At 35.1% G+C, this 20000-nt stretch overlaps 1 protein-coding gene and 1 long non-coding RNA gene across 6 annotated transcripts in view; one reads left to right on the forward strand and one right to left on the reverse strand.

Annotated features, from left to right (window-relative positions):
- The window catches only part of LOC135211937 (uncharacterized), a 267529-nt gene that overhangs the window by 180505 nt on the left and 67024 nt on the right, over positions 1-20000 (forward strand). The gene's annotated exons all lie outside the window — the stretch shown is intronic.
- The window catches only part of LOC135211934 (adhesion G protein-coupled receptor E2-like), a 199347-nt gene continuing 186803 nt past the window's right edge, over positions 7457-20000 (reverse strand). For 4 of the 5 annotated variants that reach the window (XM_064245181.1, XM_064245180.1, XM_064245183.1 and 1 more), the window contains 2 exons: positions 8387-8574; positions 7748-7878 (listed from right to left, as the gene is read on the reverse strand). In XM_064245181.1, coding sequence (XP_064101251.1) covers positions 8486-8574 — 89 coding nt within the window. In that variant the 3' untranslated portion in view covers positions 7748-7878; positions 8387-8485. Of the gene's footprint in view, positions 7879-8386; positions 8575-20000 lie in introns of all 5 variants that reach the window. The other variant, XM_064245176.1, reaches the window with a different exon arrangement.

Below are 20000 nucleotides of genomic sequence, written 5' to 3' on the forward strand. Positions count from 1 at the left end.
CTTGGAGCGAACTACGTGGTATTTGCTTTGTTTATCACACCTTGAAAATTCGCTTGACCTTGCAAGTTCTGGCTAGACGGCCCAGGAACAGAGGTACCTGAAGCACGATTTGTTTGTTCTGCTGTTGTGCAGCATTGCCGTTTGCTTGTTTCTTTTTATAGTACTGAGGACCCTTCTTTTTATTTGCACTGGCAACTGGTTGCGTGTTTGTAGGATTCTGCTGTTGATTCCTCGAGTAGCAACGATTATATGAATGAGTGGAACTATTATGTATTGAACAAAACGCGTCCGACAGTCTGAAATCATGTGACCTGGTTGTTTACAGTTATAACAAACCATCCCTGCAACTTGATTATTATTATTGGTACCACGTTTACTTGTGTGGCTTGTTCTCATTTTTTGCAAAAACTTGAATGAGCGAAGGATCTAGGTCGGTACATTTAGACATGTGTTTTTTTATTTGTTTATACACATCTAATTCCGTACTGTTGGGCTGCAATTTTTTTGTCAAAACACCGCACTAACGCTTCAGGCAACATTGCAGTAATACTCGTAAGGTAAATTAAACGGATAAAATCTTTCACGGCGATTCTGGCACTCGTAACCCACCCGGAGTTACTTAAACTAACTTGATATTCATTTAGCCGGTCGGCAATTAGCGCCGCCCGCTCGACAACATTAAGCTGAGTCATGGAGGCTTGGTTAAGGATATTTCTCAATGCCAATACTACATCTAAAGCCTCTTCACCCCCATACACGGCACGTAATCTGATTTTGTTTGAACTCGTCCATGTAGTCGCCTCTTGGAAAGAAACACCCCTTAGATAAGCACTTGCGTCTCCTTTAGCAAAGTCTATGAAGCTTTTGGCCTCCTGTAATTGTACTGCTGGGTCTGTGATGCTTTTTGCATTTAAATGAGCGTCTACAGATGAGATCCATGCCTCAACATTTTGAGGCAGGAACCCATTACCCGACCTTGAAAAGGGACAATTGCTGACCTCACGCTCACGAGAGTCACCACATTGGGGTTGCCAGCCGGAGTAGTTGCCATGTTCACTTTTACTTTTTTTCTTATCACTTCTATTCCTTGCGGTCCTATCAAAATATCTATAAGAGTACACTCGACCACTACGTAAACGCATATGCAATATACTGTATAAATGTGTTATAGTAATAGGAAAATCCCCCAAAAGATACAAAAATACAGATAATTTGATAAAAATATTATACGGAGAATTCCTGCAAGAAACGATTAGCAACAACGAGAAGAAAAAAAATAATCTGCGGGCGAGAACTCGTAGTTGAAGATTGATTCTGTAATGAAGGAAGATTAAGATGGCGAACAACTCACCCCCAGAATACTGGACGATCAACTCCTGATGGAACAACACTTCACTGAGGAAAAAAACCTGAATAGATAAAATGGTACTTAGCTCAACAGATTATATGGTGAAGGATTGTTGACATGGGATGACGTCACAGTTCCTGTCGTCATCGCGTCGGAAGTCGTGATGAACGTCCACGGTCTTCTCTCAGGCTCACGATGCATGAAGATCCAAGATTGATGACGTCACAGCCTCCTTCCTCGCATTACTTCCTCTTGCTCTACTCTTTGCGTCCTTGCTAGTGATCGCGCGTTGTTTCCTTTGTGTTTCCTTTATGTGTTTTCTTCTTTCTGTTGATGTTCGATGCTGCTCTCGTCCGGTGTTGATTCTCGAAGATAAGTGACAACAGTCACTCAAACGTCGATGTTGATGCTTGTATTCTTCTCGATGAAGGACATATCTTCGTCTTCATAAAATGTTGCGTTGTCGATTGAAGATCCCATTTCCTCTGTTTAGTATTGATTTGAAGGTGGAAGTTGGTTATTGTAGTTCTTCGGTCAGCTGATTATGGGTCTTGTTAATCTTATTCTTCGTCTAAAGCTGCCACCAGTATTAGTCTCTTCGCTTTTGCGAAAGACTGTTTGTTTCTCCTTACGACTGTCATTCGTAAGTATTTCTGGTTCCTTCCATCTCCTATGTGATATCTTAGTAGAGTGGTTCTTCTTAAACTAAAGGAGAGGATTCAAACAGATAAGTTGAAAAAGGTATAACAACTTTATTCTGTAAACTCCATACTAAGAGATGCAGTTCGGTCGGGAGACCGATATGTTTGAACGCTGGCACAGAACTGCCATTCTAAAGCATCACGTCGATAGCGAAACATTAGCTATCTCAGCGATTCATATAAAAACATACGTAGTCCGCCGGCTCGGAAGTTACAAGTTTCCGGCGTAGGTTAACAGGTCAACCGCTTCCCATGGAAGTTGTTGTGCAAAGTTATCAGTAATGCAAAACGATGACAATGTAACAGATTTAAACCAGGCTACTGCAGACAGCGCATAGCGTAATCTAGATCTGCATTGGTCACGTAGGACCCTCCTAATGCGATGACCTCAGGTCATGGGTTTTTATTTACAGATTATGTAATTCAATAATGTATTTATTACATATATATAGATATATATATTATATGGATATATAATATATATATAATATATATATATCTATATATATATATATTATATATACATACATACTACAGACATGTATATATAAAATACGCGTCAATGGCTTGGAGATAATGTCGAAAAGGGTCAGGACTTATACCCGTCTCTTATGTTTGATAAATGAGTCACGTGCTAAAGTGATTATAATCATATATACATAAATATATCTATAATAAAGTGTCCCTTGCCTTGTTTTAGTAAAGAATGTAGGAAAATGAGTGGACGTTCCAGCCTTCAAATTCAGCCATGAACATCTAAGAGACATTACTATATAAACGGAAATGTACTCAGACGTGACTCATCACTTTTATCTGTATCACTACACTGTGCCTCAGCGAATCGGCGCCTTCTGTCGACTACACGTGCTTGCGAAAATAAAGGCTATCAATTCTTATTTGTTCATATTTACCTTTACTGAGTAGCTTGCTGATGTCCGCAATGATGTCACTGGAACACGTTTGAAGACTCTGCGTGATGGCGTAGAACTCTGAAAAGTTATTGTTCGTATTGAAATGATTAAAAGTAACAGGGTAGTATAAATGTTACTGTCCCGTATGTCATGTAATTCGTAGCAAGTGCTTAGTTACATTTAGCTGGAGAGAAGAAAAGTTAAGTAGGAATATATATATATATATATATATATATATATATATATATATATATATATATATATATATATATCTATATATATATATATATATATATATATTATATATATATATATATATATATATATATATATATATATATATATATATATATATATATATATATATATATATATATATATATATATGTATATATGTATGTATGTGTGTGTCTTTGTGTATATTTATATATGAATGGGTTTCTGTGTTTTTGTGGATATTTAAGTGTTTTTGTACAATAATATGGGTGTGAGCATGGCTTTCCATTGTAGCGTCAATATCATTTATGCATCCATGATTTTTTTTTCACATTTTATGACAAGGACATTTTAAAGTCATTGATATAAATTAAAAGAAGAAATCCAGTATTTCTTCACCTTTTTTCATAGACTCTCGAAGTGCGTTTATTTCATTTCGTATGGTTGATATATTTTCATCACAATCTGAAAAGAAAATGTTGAAAACATCTAAATCCTGGTATAAGACTATATAAAATATCTCAGGTATTTCACTTGTACCTTATTTGAACTTGTGAATATTTTGTTTGCATAGTCATGATAAAAAAAAAATTCTTTTGGAAGTGACAGTAATTCATTTTGCATTTTAAATTTATTTAACTCGTAGAATTATTATTATTAATTATTATTATTATTATTATTATTATTATTATTTATTAAATTAATTATTATTTATTATTATTATTATTATTATTATTATTATTATTATAAGAAGAAGAAGATGAACACTATTCATATGGAAAAAGCCCTTGAGGGCCACTGACTTGAAGTTTAAGCTTCCAAAGGCAATGATGTTCATTAGGAAGAAGTAAGAGGAGTTAAAGGGAAATACTGAAATAGATCTCTCCTATTAAATTAAGAATAAATAGATTTAGAAATAGAGGAAACTGTATTAGTATACAAGAAGAACAGTTAAAATTCAATGGAGTTCTTTTGTGTCCACGTATTCAAACATAGCATAGATCAATTGCACTGGCAACGCAGAAATGTATCATCTATTAAAAAAGATTTCTATAAAAAAAATAAATCTAGTCGTTACTTACCAATTTCCAATCTCGGAAGTCGTGATGACGTCACGGTCTTCTCCCAGGCGCACGATGCATGAAGAAGTCCAAGATTGATGACGTCACAGCCTCCGTCCTTGCACTACTGCCTCTTGCTCTACTCTTTGCGTCCTTGCTAGTGATCGCGCGATGTTTCCTTTGTGTGTTTTCTTCTTTCTGTTGATGTTCGATGCTGCTCTCGTCCGGTGTTGATTCTCGAAGATAAGTGACAACAGTCACTCAAACGTCGATGTTGATGCTTGTATTCTTCTCGATGAAGGACATATCTTCGTCTTCATAAAATGTTGCGTTGATTGAAGATCCCGTTTCCTCTGTTTAGTTTTGATTTCGAAGGTGGAAGTTGGTTCTTGTAGATCTTCGGTCGGCTGATATGGGTCTTGTTAATTTTATTCTTCGTCTTTAGCTGCCACCAGTCTAAGTCTCTTCGCTTTTGCGAAAGACTTTTTTTTGTTTCTCCTTACGACTGTCATTCGTAAGTATTTCTGGTTCCTTCCATCTCCTTGTGATATCTTAGTAGAGTGGTTCTTCTTAACTAAAGGAGAGGATTCAAACAGATAAGTTGAACAGATATAACAACTTTATTCTGTAACTCCATACTAGAGATGCAGATCGGTCGGGAGACCGATATGTTTGAATGCTGGCACGGAACTGCCATTCTAGAGCATCACGTCGATAGCGGAACATTAGCTATCTCAGCGATTCATATAAAAACATACGTAGTCCGCCGGCTCGGAAGTTACAAGTTTCCGGCGTAGGTTAACAGGTAAACCGCTTCCCATGGAAGTTGTTGTGCAAAGTTATCATTACTGTAAAATTTGGACAATGTACAGAGCTAAACCAGGCTACTGCAGACAGCGCATAGCGTAATCTAGATCTGCATTGGTCACGTAGGACCCTCCTAATGCCATGACCTCAGGTCATGGGTTTTTATTTACAGATACTGTAATATGAAATAATGTATTTATTACATATATATATATATATATATATATATATATATATATATATATATATATATATATATATATATATATACATATATATACAGACTCGAAGAGTGTATAACGCCTAATTCCTTAAAAGCAATTTACTGTAAATTTTAACGCTCGTATTATAGAACTAAGTTTTTAAGATATCACAAATAACAGTAAAGCAATAAAACGTTCACATACCCGCCAATATAATTTCCATTTATTCTGCGACATAAACTTCCGAAACTTCCGTTGCACTTGGGTAAAAATAAATTAATTCAGTTTAATTAATGCATATAAATCTAGTTAACAACCCAATGATTACAATTGGTTCGAATGAAATGCATAATGAAATGTTGTAATCTAAGTGAGATTTTCTCACCATTGCAGTTCATAAAACTTTTTAAGTTCACTCATACCTAAAAGACATCATTTCAGCATTTTTTGACAAGGGAACGCGTCTTTTCATATGGAAGGAGTTTGTGTAATATAGCTGTCAAAACAGAATCGTAGTGAAAGAACCAGATTTCGAAAAAAAGCTTTTTATATCCACAGCATGTCAAGGTTATAGGCGACATGTCCAAAGGAGTCTTCTCTCAGTTTAGGCCCTGGCAACAAATAGCCCAAGCAAGCAACAGTTCTATTAGGCAAAAGGTTCAAATGCCATGCACATGTAAAAGTTGATAGGACATCAAGAAAAGACAAGCACAGTCGCATCCCTCTTGTTAGCTGTTTCTCGCTTGACAGCAAAATGGTCTTTTATATCGAGACCTACACGTAAACAATGAAAATCTATAACGCTGCATCGTTACAAAGACAAGCAAATAAAGAATTGCTCGCTTGCATCTAAAAACCATTATTTATTTGCATTTCTTTGTTGATAATAGGTCAGGGCCATTGTCAACGTACCATCACTCCAGAAGTGAATGCCAATCAAGATATTATCTATTAAAATAAATCATAAAAACGCCAGATATAAAGGGCCATTCCATTTTCACCCTATTTTTAAGATGGAAAAGGTACTTATGAAGACCCTCTTTCCTTTAGATAGATGGTGAACCTTCCTAACCTGGATGGAGTCACGGAAACATTGTCAATCATAATATGCTGGCAACACATGAACAGTATTCTTAGCCAAGAGGAAGTGATGAAATCTAGTGCTATGCTAAGGCAAGAAAAGCAAAATGTTTTAGTTATAGAAAACATTAAGTCGTGAAATGAGAAAATTTAGCTTTTAACAAGCGACGATGTAATGCTACAAGCAATTCATAGCGATAAATCGCAAATCTTGAAGGGAAATGATATTCTTGCTTTGAAGCAAAGGGAAAGATTGACATAGAATATAAGTTCATCCCTAAGGATACCGGGTATATAATGATGAAAACATATTTCGAGGGATTGACAGAAATTCCACATTTCAAACACTTATACTGAGAGTTCTTTTTAAGAATGAATCACGGCTTGCGTGTGATATGTGCCCGATATTGTGTATTCCTGAAATGAATTTTAAGCCTCGTTGTGTCGAATAAAAGTTACCTGTCTACTTTATGTCTCCTCAGTCCTCAATTAATATAACTGCTGTGTTCACCATCAGCATTATATATACCGAAGTCTATACAAAAGTCTACTCAAAATCTTTCTTTCTCTGTATTCTGGTCGAAATGCAGGTACAAAGGCCACGAATAAAGGTATTAATGATCGTTTATGATTCCCAACATCAGTAAACGCTAAATCACTTTTCCAAATGTCTCTCGATAACAATATTCTGAACTGAGGTGAAAGGTAAACAGCTCGACTAGTTTTCACTTCTACTTAGTTTAATTTCTTAGTTACAATTACACAAACGTTGTATATATTTATCATTCCAAAAAAGGTTAACATTTTTTCTTAAGATATACATAGATAATCACAAGATTCTGGAACGTGATGAATATATGAATTAAGGCAAAATCCAAGAAGGAGAGTTACGCCATCGTTTCACTTTCATTCTTGGATTTTGCCTTTTATTATATATATATTATATATATATATATATATATATAGTATATAATATATATATATATATGTATATATATTTATCTATATATTATATATATATATATGTATATATATTGTATATATATATATATATACTAGTATATCATATATATTATATATATATATATATATATTACATATATAATAATATATATATATTATATGTGTGTGTGTGTGTAGGTATAGTTGAGACAGAAAATTTTCAATTCTCCTTCAAATTGATAACAACTGCACCATCTCAATCACAATTACACTAATGTTGTATTCGTCATTTGAAAATGGGCTAACATTGATTTCTAACATATACAAGTATAAGTATGTAAAGAAGAGTCAGAAAATAACAATTCCCCATAAAGCTTAAAGCAACTGCACGCTTACAAGAGTTTCGTCACTCAAGCATTGCCTGACAAAAGAAGGGTAGTGAATGCGTAAGACACTTGCCATCCCAGAGTGTAGGGGGCGACATCTGCAGAGCAACATACCCACAGAATTCCGTTTTATTAAGCTGATGTATGTCCCACATGTTAGGTGGGACTCGGGGATCGGGTCCTTCCACCCACCTGTTGTCTTTGATTCCTAACCACACGTCATCTGCGGTAATAGAAAGGGTCTTTTTAGCTTAGTTTCGATGGAAAATGACTGCGGTGTGAATGTATAACTTTGCGGTATGCGTCAAGAAAACAGAATAAAAGCAAGGAAAGAATCAATACTAATCATGGTTTGGAAGATGATGGATGGGAAAATTAATGTTAAAATATATTACGATGTTTAACAATTCCCATGTATGTAATTATGTATATATAAAAAGAATGAAAAATATCATAAATGTGTAAAAAGCCATCTCACACACGTTTGCACATGGTCACGTACACACACCCAAATACACCACACCACATACACACATACACTACACCACACCACACCACACACCACACACACACACCCACACACACACAGACACACACACACACACACACACCTGCTTTGAGGTTTTCCTCCTGTTACACCTTTCAAACCTTTTACTGTCAATTTCCGTTTCAGCGCTAAATGGCCTTAGTTGCCCCAGTGCTTGGCATAATGACAGTGACACAAAACTTACGGTGGTTTGGTCGTGGGTAACTGAAGACACCCCGGCTGAAGTGCTTCTTTAACTGATTTAGCTGGTCGGTATTTGTGATCCCCTGTAGGAGCCTATATCCTAACCGGTGGTCCATATCATTAGTCCCGTCACAGGAATCACGCACCCTAGTCCTTCGATCAATTTGGCACGGGATCCACATGCAATATCTGGAAGAATTAAAAAATATATTATTATTATTATTATTATTATTATTATTATTATTATTATTATTATTATTATTATTATTATTATTATTATTATTATTATTATTATAAAGGTTCTTCTCTATTTTTCTAATAGCAGCCTTTCCGTTGTTACCTAAACTGGGGAGTAGCACACCTATGGTGGGCATTGTAAATATAGGAAAAAATTTTAGTTTTTATGATTCATATCAAGTGAAAAGGTGAATTGAAATGCGAGGTGTGAACAAAATTATAAGCCTACTTTATAAGCTTAAGGAATCAAACTAACAAAATTTTAAATTTTGAATTTTGCTGCGTCGTTTCGTCTGGTACTGTCGGCCAAATAACTCTTGGCAAAGTTTCATAATTTTTCGTTCACCTGCCTGACGCACGATTCATGCCTTATTTATCTATTTTTCTTTTCAAAGATGGAAGAAATCATATGTAATGACGTTAAAAACAGTCACTGATATCTTTAGAACATTATGTTATTTTATTGTGTAAAACTTTTCCATAAAGCAAAATTGACGTGAACGAAACGAGGTGATAAAAAACGTCATATCACAACCATAGATATACATTACCAAATAGATAGGAGACACCTATCACTAGTAGTATCGCATAAAACATAGTCCTTAAATTATCATTTCAATATTAAGTTGAAGGCAGTTGAACTTTTCCATTTGTTAAATTTTACAGAATACATTGGAATCTCACAAAATGCTATCAAATTTAAAAGCAAAGAGAGAAAAAAACCATATCCTAACAGTGTGAACCAGGCGACCTCACTCTATTGCTTTTGATGTTATGTGCATGGGAATCTAATGTCAATGTGTCATTTATCGGTTTAAGAAACATCCCTCGATGAGCGAGAGACAATTATTGCACTGCACTCGGTGCAAGTTCCTGTTGGAGAGATATCAAGAATAAACCGGAGAGAATCATACATAGAAAAATCAAATTGTTTAAAGAACGGCAAAATTTAGAACATTGGCCTAGAGGTGGAACACCTCGAAGCACCACAAGAGAGCAAGACAATACAGTAGTGTAAATGTTGCTGAGCAACATTCATTTGTGAATTTTGAATTCTAGTGCCTCGTCACGATATTGCTGAACCAGGAATCATGACTAGCTCTACGCTTATTACTGGTGTCTGATGAATACTTTAGATGGAGAGGAAGAAGTTTTTAAATCTACACTTGAAATCTTTGATAGTTGTCTAATGAATAAGCAAACTTATCTTTGAAGGATGAGAGATTCAGTTAGGCTTACTCTTTTTGTTTTGTTTTTTATCGGTGGCCAGTGAATACCACAGATAGGGAGGGAAACAGTTTCAATGATACATACATTTTTTTTTTCTTCTTCAAAACCTAAAGAATACATTTTATTGGGAGATACTTTATTAACATCGGCCTAATCCTTCCATCACTCCAATACGCCACCTCCGCTCTCTTCTCCATCTCAGGTTACTCGATCCGACGAACTCGTATCGCGTGAAAGCATCACTAATGATAACGGTTATTTTAAAATTCCCCGCACCGACAACGGACGCCTTAAAATGGATGTTTATAAAATATTTTCTGTTCAAAGAAACTTTATCTTTCATTCCCCAAAATATGTGCATATATTAGGGCTTGTGCCTTGTATGATAAGGCGCCCTATGAGGTAATGTTAGACTTGCGATAATCTATACGCTAAGTCGGTTGGTATTGCACTTCCATCTTCAATGGAGTGTCTTGGGGTTTGTAGATCACTTACGAAGTCGGTACTATCTTGTTGGTTATTACGACGATGTGTTAAACTCATGGTTCGGTGAGGAGGTTCTTGTAGAAAACACGAAGTATAAAAATAGATATATATTCTTCTGAAGTTTTACATGGTGAAGATCAGGTATGATTGTACAAGTCTTCTAATAACGATAGCTTGATCGCTTCTGCCAATGATGATGGCTAATCCTATTCCTCTACATGATAAAGCTTAGGTAAAGAGGTACAGGTCTTCTAGTGACGATAGCTAACTCTGTTCTGCCTGTCTCCCATCTCTGTTACAAGTTATGAAGGAACAGACAGTAGTTCGAACATATGAACATACATACAAATGACATAGTTTCATACGAACACACAATCAAAATGAGACACGCTACAGATCACGTAGGCCGTTTGAATTATAGGTCGGGGTAGTTGTCTCAAGCAGGGAGCTTGGACTAATGTTTATAAACAATTGAATGACTACAGGTGACGGCATGTTATCTTAGCCTACATACTTATTGTATACGTCATCTTTAGCGTCTCTAGTCTGATCACATTCCTGCAAGCAATCTGGTTGACCTCTTTAGTTTTAGACTTTTATATATATGGACTAACATTCCATATTTTTATTATGTAAACACTTACATCAGCTCGGTCAGCTACCAAAACCAGCTACTGAATATTACTCAAACTTGACTTGCATTTGACTTATAGGAGTGTGATACAGACACTATGTGAATATATATATATATATATATAAGTAAATAAAAATTCATTGTGTACATGAATTGATTCAAGTAATAAAATATAAAACAATGATATTGGTAAATAATAGTGATCACAGGATATATAATGATACAGTTTTTCACTTCATCTCATTAAGATACATATGCTACAGAAAATACTAATGTACTCTGATAATTGCATAGAATGAAGATTAACATGATAAAATCATATTTTAACTGATAAAAAATTCATATATGAATTGATAATATTATTGATGTTTATGCTGATTGATTCGTTGATTTTTATGCTAAATGTTATATCTGATTCATTAATTCATATACTAACTGCAGATATTGGTAATGATGAAAGGTAACAGATTGATTATAGGCTACCTGAATGTTTTATACATATGTATATGGATTCATATAATTATGATTAATATATGTGCACTTTAAATAGATTCCTATTGCGTACACGCAAAGATATATTTCGATTCCGTTATTTATGATCATTTATATATAGATTCCTAGTGCGTACACGCAAAAAATATATTTCGATTCTGTTATTTATGATCATTTATATATAGGATACATGATACTTTATATATATAGGATACATGACCGAGGTTATACTACTTCACTTTTAACTAGCGTTCGAACAACTTTTCGTCCATTACACAGTTCCAGACAACCACCTATAGCCCAATGAAACGGCCTATTTCACAGGGTTAAAACAAGGGAAAATTTGCCTGGGCGGGTCCAACATTCTATATTGCGCTCTACTTATTCTCTGCATCCTAAGCTACACGATTACGTTCGCGATGAATAGATCATCCCAGCACGAGTCCTTCGCCAGCAAAGTAGAGTTGAATATCCTTCGGGTCGTAATTGTCGGAAGTATGTCCCTTTCGTAGTCGATTCCGACAGTCGCTGGAGCGTTCCGCATCAAAACGAGATTAACGACGAGATACGGTGTCGGTCGAAGAAGTCCATGAAATTCTTTCACATTGTAGGCGGTTGTTACTTGACTGTAGTCGTCCGCTGCGACGAACGATTTTTTGAAGTTGCGATGTGAAACTCTCGTACTGCAGGATACTGTAACAGGTTCCATTAATCAGCCTGCAAGTGAAATTATACTTGTCACAAGGGCAAAGTAAATACAGACGACATCCAAATACAGGGGAGGGGAGAGAGCCATTTAGACCAAGACTTAACCCACATGAATTCGCTGATATTTTGGAATTCAAAGAGTCCGCTGTACAAACTTTTTTATCCATGGCATTAACAATGAGTGAAACCTATCCAGGTCTATAATTATAAAAAATAAATAGATATCATTACGAATCTCAAAGAAAATTCGATATTACTGGTAGTAAGTTACTAGACAAAGAAGTGGAAAACGGATCTAATTGTAAGATTGCCAGGCAACATAAGAGTCAAGAGAAGATTAATCATGATTCTGTAGTTCTCTATGCTAACTGAAATTAAGTTGTGATAAAATCTGATCCTATGTGCCCTAACAAAAGTTTCATATTCAATTTTCTCGCGCGCATCCTCTGAGGTTAATTTTAAAAACTTTATTAATAGGTAGGAGGTGCAACGAAAAAACCCACTATGTAACTAATTTCTAAATAAACTTTGGGTTTTTCAAGAAAATGTGACATTTTCCCATGAATGTTTTACTTGAATTGTAATAAGGCAATGTCGCAAGTAAATAATCCATATCCATATCGTGATACTTCTAAATGTCTATGAGGTTCAGAAAAAATTAATTCATTTTGATGTTATAGAAATTCTATTTCCTTATTTTGTTTATTAATTTTAAAATGATTGCAAGTTGCATTGCGCATACCGATAGACACTTGTACCTAACGTCTGCCTTGCCCATGAGAAGTTCGGGCTAAGCATTCCTTTCTCCAGTCAATCTGCTTTTGCAAGCAGAGACGACACACAGATGAAGCCTGTGTAAGCAGATTATTGAGGTTAAAAGGAACAAATGCTGATACGGCAATGATGACGTCGTCACTTGGCAGGAGATTGCTCTCAGCCAGCTAAGAGTTACGTTACTTGCTGTAACAAATACGACTTTAGGATAAATTTTTTGTTTTTTAATACTCGACCCACATGAGAAGAATGTCTGAAAAAAAAACAGTACCAAAATTGAACAATATATTAGTTTCATGTTGGAAATCTGCATAATTGTAATTATGTTAAATTAAATATTCCTTATTCAAACTATATGAAAAAGGTTTCCATACAAATTCTATATATATTATTAGCCCTGTATAAGATTCATATAGGATTATTTCATAGATAACATTTTCACTTCTAGACTTCCTGACTTTAAAATCTCTTTTATTTTATTTTATTTATTTATTTATTTATTTATTTATTATTATTATTTTTTTTTTTTTATTTCATTGACTACGAATATAAATCACCGGGACAGACAATATGTCAGTAGGTTTTGATATGTGTTTGAACTTTTAGCTTATTTGTCATTACTAAAGCGTTAAGTTAGAGTTCAAATCTTTACGCATATATATATTTGGATATTTAATTAACCTATGGTTACGTTTTGCTTTATTGATTTTATCGTGATTCCTTTTTTATTATAAATTGTAACCCTTCCGACTTCTTACGGAGTGTATTATATTGACTCCACTTGTATCCATATTTATTTTATTTTTTATATTTATTTATTTATATATATATATATATTGATAAATTAATGGTTGGCTTGAATGTGTGGAAAAGTGTTCTAGCGGCGTACCGTATAAGGCTACTTGCGGTATCAATTCTATAGATACAAGATATAAATGATAAAGGTATTTAAAACCGCGAGAACCGCTATAATCCAGTTCGGATCCAATATCACGAGTTGTAACTCGTAAGACATTGACACTTCCTATTTAATTATCCGTTATTCTACCAAACCAAAACCGATTGACTCTGGGTGATAAAATATATTATTGGTTTTATTAATGGAAAGGAATTCACACAACGTGTTAAGGAGATTATTATTGATTTACACCACCCGAGTCACAGATTATTGTGTTGAATTCCATATTTACTGATTTAGCACTCATAAATATTCGTAACGCACTCAATTGCGGTGTTTGGTGTTTTTTAGTGGCTATTAATTTCTATATAACGTGTCAAGGAACTATTAACACTAAGAAGTGTTTATTCCCTCTGTCAGACTCGTAATTCTGTTAATAATTCTACGTATATTCTTTCAAGGATTGATTTGGCACAGGATAGGCTCCTAAACTGACAGGTGTCTTAGTGTATCCCTTGTTTTCATGACACGTGTTACAATTAGTTATGTGCTTTTTATATCTGTAAGCATTGTAGGCCAGTAAAACAGTGATTTGGCTTTCTGTGACATAGGAGGGAACCCTGGATGACGGAATGCAACCAGTTTATGACGATTGGTATGAGAGAGATTATTACTACTACCTGGTCGTTAGTCATCTGCTGTGTTCATCGGGTTTTCCTCGTCACGGACCTACATATAATATTACATTTGATTGCATTATTCTGATACACATACTTTAAATATACTTTTGCTTTAGGGTTTCTGCTCGAAGTGTTTATTGTTTTTGCCTAGCCACTGACCCTGTTTCCGTTTCGAAGTGTTTATTGTTTGGTGTTTATTGCTGCTGACTCTGTTTCCGTTCGTCGAATTAAGTCTGTTGACTCTTGCTTTGTTCAGTTTGTAACAGTTCTGCGCTCCAACCCAGATATTCAATGCTCGCGATCTCTTGGGTTAAGGATTTTCTTGGTTTTAAGATACCGGTTTTAACCCAATTAAAAAAAAAGGGCCCCCCACGGTAATGTTTCTATATCTTTTAGTCTAATTAATGGTTCTTTGCAGTATGGTGCGGGATTGCGGGATAATGCGTCAGCTATGATAATTGCTTTCCCAGGTAGATATCTTATCTTGGCTCCAAAGACCTGAATGATCATTTGTCACCGAGTTTCTTTTTGGACTGTGTTAAAGCCTTTTTGAAAAACTCGGTAAAGGACTCATGTTCAGTAAAGACTTTATCAGGATAGCCATAGATTATGAACTTAAAATGTTACAGTGTTAAAGATACCTAGCCCTTCCTTGCCTATTACTGCATATTTACTTCTAAGGGCTTAGTTTACATGAATAAAAAGCTATAGGAAAGAACTGTTTATCATATTGCTGAAGTAGTATCCCTCTTACCCCTTGGTCTGAGGCGTCTGTTGCAATAAAAAAAATTCCTTATTTAAATCAGGGATTTTTAAGTTAGGTGAGCTGCATTATTCCGCTTTTAAGATATCGAACGCCTGTTGATGCTTTTTAGACATAAGAAATCTACGCTCTTCTTCGTAAGATCTGTTAAAGGAGCTGTCATGATTGAAGAGTTACATATTTACATACGATTGTAATACCCACTACAGCGCCAAAGTGCTGTATCCCCCTTTTACGTTAATAGGTACCGGAAGTTATGAATAGCCGACACCTTACCATGGACTACTTTAAGACCTTGACTAGACGCATAAAACCTAGATAAACATGTTCGGTTTTTAAAAACTCACATTTAGATATTTTACTCTGAGATTACTTGTCTTTGTCTCTGTAGCACTAGCTCTAGTTTATGTGAATGTACTTCTAAGGTATTAGAAAAGATTACAAGATCATCCATATAGGCATGTAGGGTATCCCCTAAAAGTCTCCAAACACTATATTGTAATTGGGGCGCAACGTAAGCCGGAGGCATACGTAAAAATTGATAATGTCCCCTGAGTGTGCTGAAAACGGTGTATGAGGTACAATCACTTAGGTAATGGTATCTGGTAAAAGCATTTAAGTAAGTCCAAGTTGGTGAAAAAAAAAATTTATTCTGACGTTTGAGGGAAAAATTATATGGGCTATTTGATTTCCTAATGACTCCTATTACTAACATTTTTCAACTGCGTTATTTACCTCTGTTTTGAAATTTCAGTGAGATTCTATACGAAGGTACGTATATAGCTTTATGTTTGTCCTTAGACCGTATTTTGTGTTAAATTACATCCGTTTTTCCCAGAAATCACTCGCTAGTGGAGAAACTTCGTGGTATTCAGATAAAAGATAAAAAAAAGTTTCTGCTGAATCACCTCTGCTTGAATGACTTTACTGATATTACTTTAGATAGATTATCAGAGAGATTCATCCACGACTGGTTGGGCGGGATTAAAAATTAGCAACAATAAAAGAAATGCGATTATTTATATGTATAGGTTTTTGTGGATTACTATATTAACTTGTTTGCAGCGGAAATCGTTATATTTCAGAGAGTCGGGAAGGATTAAAATTTCATTTCCCAGCAAAGTCTTTTTTACACGCACTAAGACATTCGAGGGTGCATGCTTCTCGAGATTTTGCGTGCAAAGTGCGACTGCGGTTGTGGGAGAATTCTGTTGGGTCATTTGAACAATGTTACGATTTATGAGACAAATGTATAGTTCCTTTATATAAGTTATTATTTGATTAACTGTCTCATTTTTGTTCAAACGGATTTTAATATGTTTGAAGGTTTATAGGATTTTCCTTTGATAAACACGCCTTATTTTGCAGGATGTAAGATAATATTTTGTATACCCCTAGATGGATCTTACAATTACACTAGATACAGATCTATGTTTTTTATACTATAGAGGTATCTGTAAGCGCTCGCTTATCCGGACTTCTCATTAGAGAAGTTCGAACAACAGACGGTGAGTCCGTAAATACAGGATATTACGTCTACTAAAGAAATAAACAAGATATTCTAATTTTTACGGCGCGTACAGTCGGGCTTTATCCACCACTACTTATAATAACTTACGTATTAAAAAAAAAACGAAACCTGCTCTGATTACTTTATACGGTCGTGTGTTTCATAGGAAAAATCCTTTTTAATTCAAAAAGATATCGGTATGTATGAACCAACATCGCTTTTCCCCACTCTGCTAGAGTCGCTTATTGTGTGGAATTTGCTTTGCTTTGAAAACTCGGCAGATTTAACTGACCTTGACCGCTTGACTAGGTGACACAGTCACCGAGTTTGCTTGTTTGATTCTGAACGGGCTACTGTTTCTATTTCTTTTTGTAATAATTAGGATCCTTCTTTTTATTACCATCGGCAACGTATTGTGTGTTTTTAGCATTATGTTGCTGGTTACGTATAAATCAATGAATGACGAACTATTAGGAACTGAGCGATTACTAATAAGACAAGTTATCACTACTGCATTCAATATTAACTGTTTGTACTTCATTCTTTGCTAAAATTTGAAATAGTGAGGGATCCTGGTCAGCGCATTTAGCCTGATGAAAGTTTTTTACAGACATGTTATCCCTTGCAATCCAGCCATATTTTTAAAGTTAAGTTGAGTCCATTGAGGTTCGATACTTTATATAACTCAAAAACTCAAGGCTAAAACTGCGATCGGGACTTTGCAAAGGAGCATTTATTGTCATGACCCGAAATAGTGTTACCTCTAATTTATATAGATTTGTACGGGTGTTCCACTTGTGTTTTGTGTGTTTTCTAATCACTACGGTGCTTAACGACCCTATCCATGCATCTGTATAAATACAGACGTCCACTGCGTAAACGCATATTCACTGTTTAATATGATTTGTTACTAAGGGATTAATAATCACACCAAAATGATAAAATTAACATAGTATATGATTATGATATTTCAGTAGAACTTCTGGAAACAGACACTCAAAGATAAAAACTCGCAGTAGCGAAATCTCAATGATGTAGATAATTTCTGTAAAAAAGTAAGATTAAGAATGTCTCGTAACTTCAGCCACAGGAATAACGAAATTCGACCTGCAAAGGAAACACTCAAAGTTACTCCAAATGAATAAAAATTGTACTTAGCTTGCTTTTGTGGGAAGTCACGGTGTTCCGATAACGACACACGGCCTTGGTCCTCCTTCTCTATTTAGCGGATGACCTGGTTTGGCTTCAGTTTCCCCCGTGCGCGTTGTTTCGATGATTCGAGCCCTTGAAAGATCCGATGCTGCAGACGCGTTCGGTTTGTTTCTTGAAGTGCCGGAAACGCTCACTAACGATGTTTTCTTGAATGATTCTAATGAGAGACGAAGCTTGCGTTGCCGTAGGAAAAAGAACACGTCGGTTTTGTTTCTTGAAGTTATTCACTAACGATGATACTAAGTTGCTTGAAGAATCTGTTGCTTTCGTCGTCGTTGAAAAGTTCTTATTGTTTTCTGAAGTCGCTCACTAACGATGATACTAGGTTGCTTGAAGAATCTGCTGCTTCCGTCGTCGTTGACTTCTTATGATACATGATTTATTATTCTGGTTTTTCTTCGTAGGACGTTGTAGAGTTTGTCTGGTACGCTGGCCACCAATATTAGGGCTTGTGCCTTGTATGATAAGGCGCCCTATGAGGTAATGTTAGACTTGCGATAATCTATACGCTAAGTCGGTTGGTATTGCACTTCCATCTTCAATGGAGTGTCTTGGGGTTTGTAGATCACTTACGAAGTCGGTACTATCTTGTTGGTTATTACGACGATGTGTTAAACTCATGGTTCGGTGAGGAGGTTCTTGTAGAAAACACGAAGTATAAAAATAGATATATATTCTTCTGAAGTTTTACATGGTGAAGATCAGGTATGATTGTACAAGTCTTCTAATAACGATAGCTTGATCGCTTCTGCCAATGATGATGGCTAATCCTATTCCTCTACATGATAAAGCTTAGGTAAAGAGGTACAGGTCTTCTAGTGACGATAGCTAACTCTGTTCTGCCTGTCTCCCATCTCTGTTACAAGTTATGAAGGAACAGACAGTAGTTCGAACATATGAACATACATACAAATGACATAGTTTCATACGAACACACAATCAAAATGAGACACGCTACAGATCACGTAGGCCGTTTGAATTATAGGTCGGGGTAGTTGTCTCAAGCAGGGAGCTTGGACTAATGTTTATAAACAATTGAATGACTACAGGTGACGGCATGTTATCTTAGCCTACATACTTATTGTATACGTCATCTTTAGCGTCTCTAGTCTGATCACATTCCTGCAAGCAATCTGGTTGACCTCTTTAGTTTTAGACTTTTATATATATGGACTAACATTCCATATTTTTATTATGTAAACACTTACACATACACTCGTGTTACACCCTGTAGCCGTCAAAGAGCAACCCTTGATTAAAGCAGTAGGTTTTACTTGGGAAAAAAAAAAAAAAAAAAAAAAAAAAAAAAAAAAAAAAAAAAAACATATGAAATAGACTTAAACGAGAACGTCACCTTTCATATTTTTCTTATCCTTTCAGCTACTTATAATATGCTTATGGTAGTAGGTCTAGGCATACATGTGAAACTAATTTGAATTAATTTCTATTTTGATCAACCTAAGAAAGCTTTAATGAAAGTAAGCCTTTCTTAATGTATTCGTCAGTTTTGACTCACACAGCTTTCCAACGTGTCCAAATGAAACAGGACTATATGCTAGGAATTCGATAAAAAATAAGACTGAATAAGGTCTGAGTTAATTATGTTAAGCAATTATGAAAAGGATAAGAAGAAAGGCGAACATGGCTAATAATAAAACAAGAATAACGGGAATAATCAAATAAAGCAGATTAATATATATATATATATATATATATATATATATATATATATATATATATTATATATATATATATATATATATATATATATATATGGTATGGTCGATTTAAATATTCATCAATATTACGTATGCGATAGAGTATGCTGCTGAAAATAGACCTAGGCTAATCATGTGGGAAAATCAGAAGTCCAATTTAGGCCCACTAAATGTGTCATGCAAATTATTTTATTGATCAAAGGACAAAATTAGTTTAATTAAACATCGTTTTCAAGGAATGTTAACGCCTTGCTGTATTATTTATCGGCTGAA

The sequence above is a fragment of the Macrobrachium nipponense genome, chromosome 40 (assembly GCF_015104395.2).
Source record: "Macrobrachium nipponense isolate FS-2020 chromosome 40, ASM1510439v2, whole genome shotgun sequence".
Classification (NCBI taxonomy): domain Eukaryota; kingdom Metazoa; phylum Arthropoda; class Malacostraca; order Decapoda; family Palaemonidae; genus Macrobrachium; species Macrobrachium nipponense.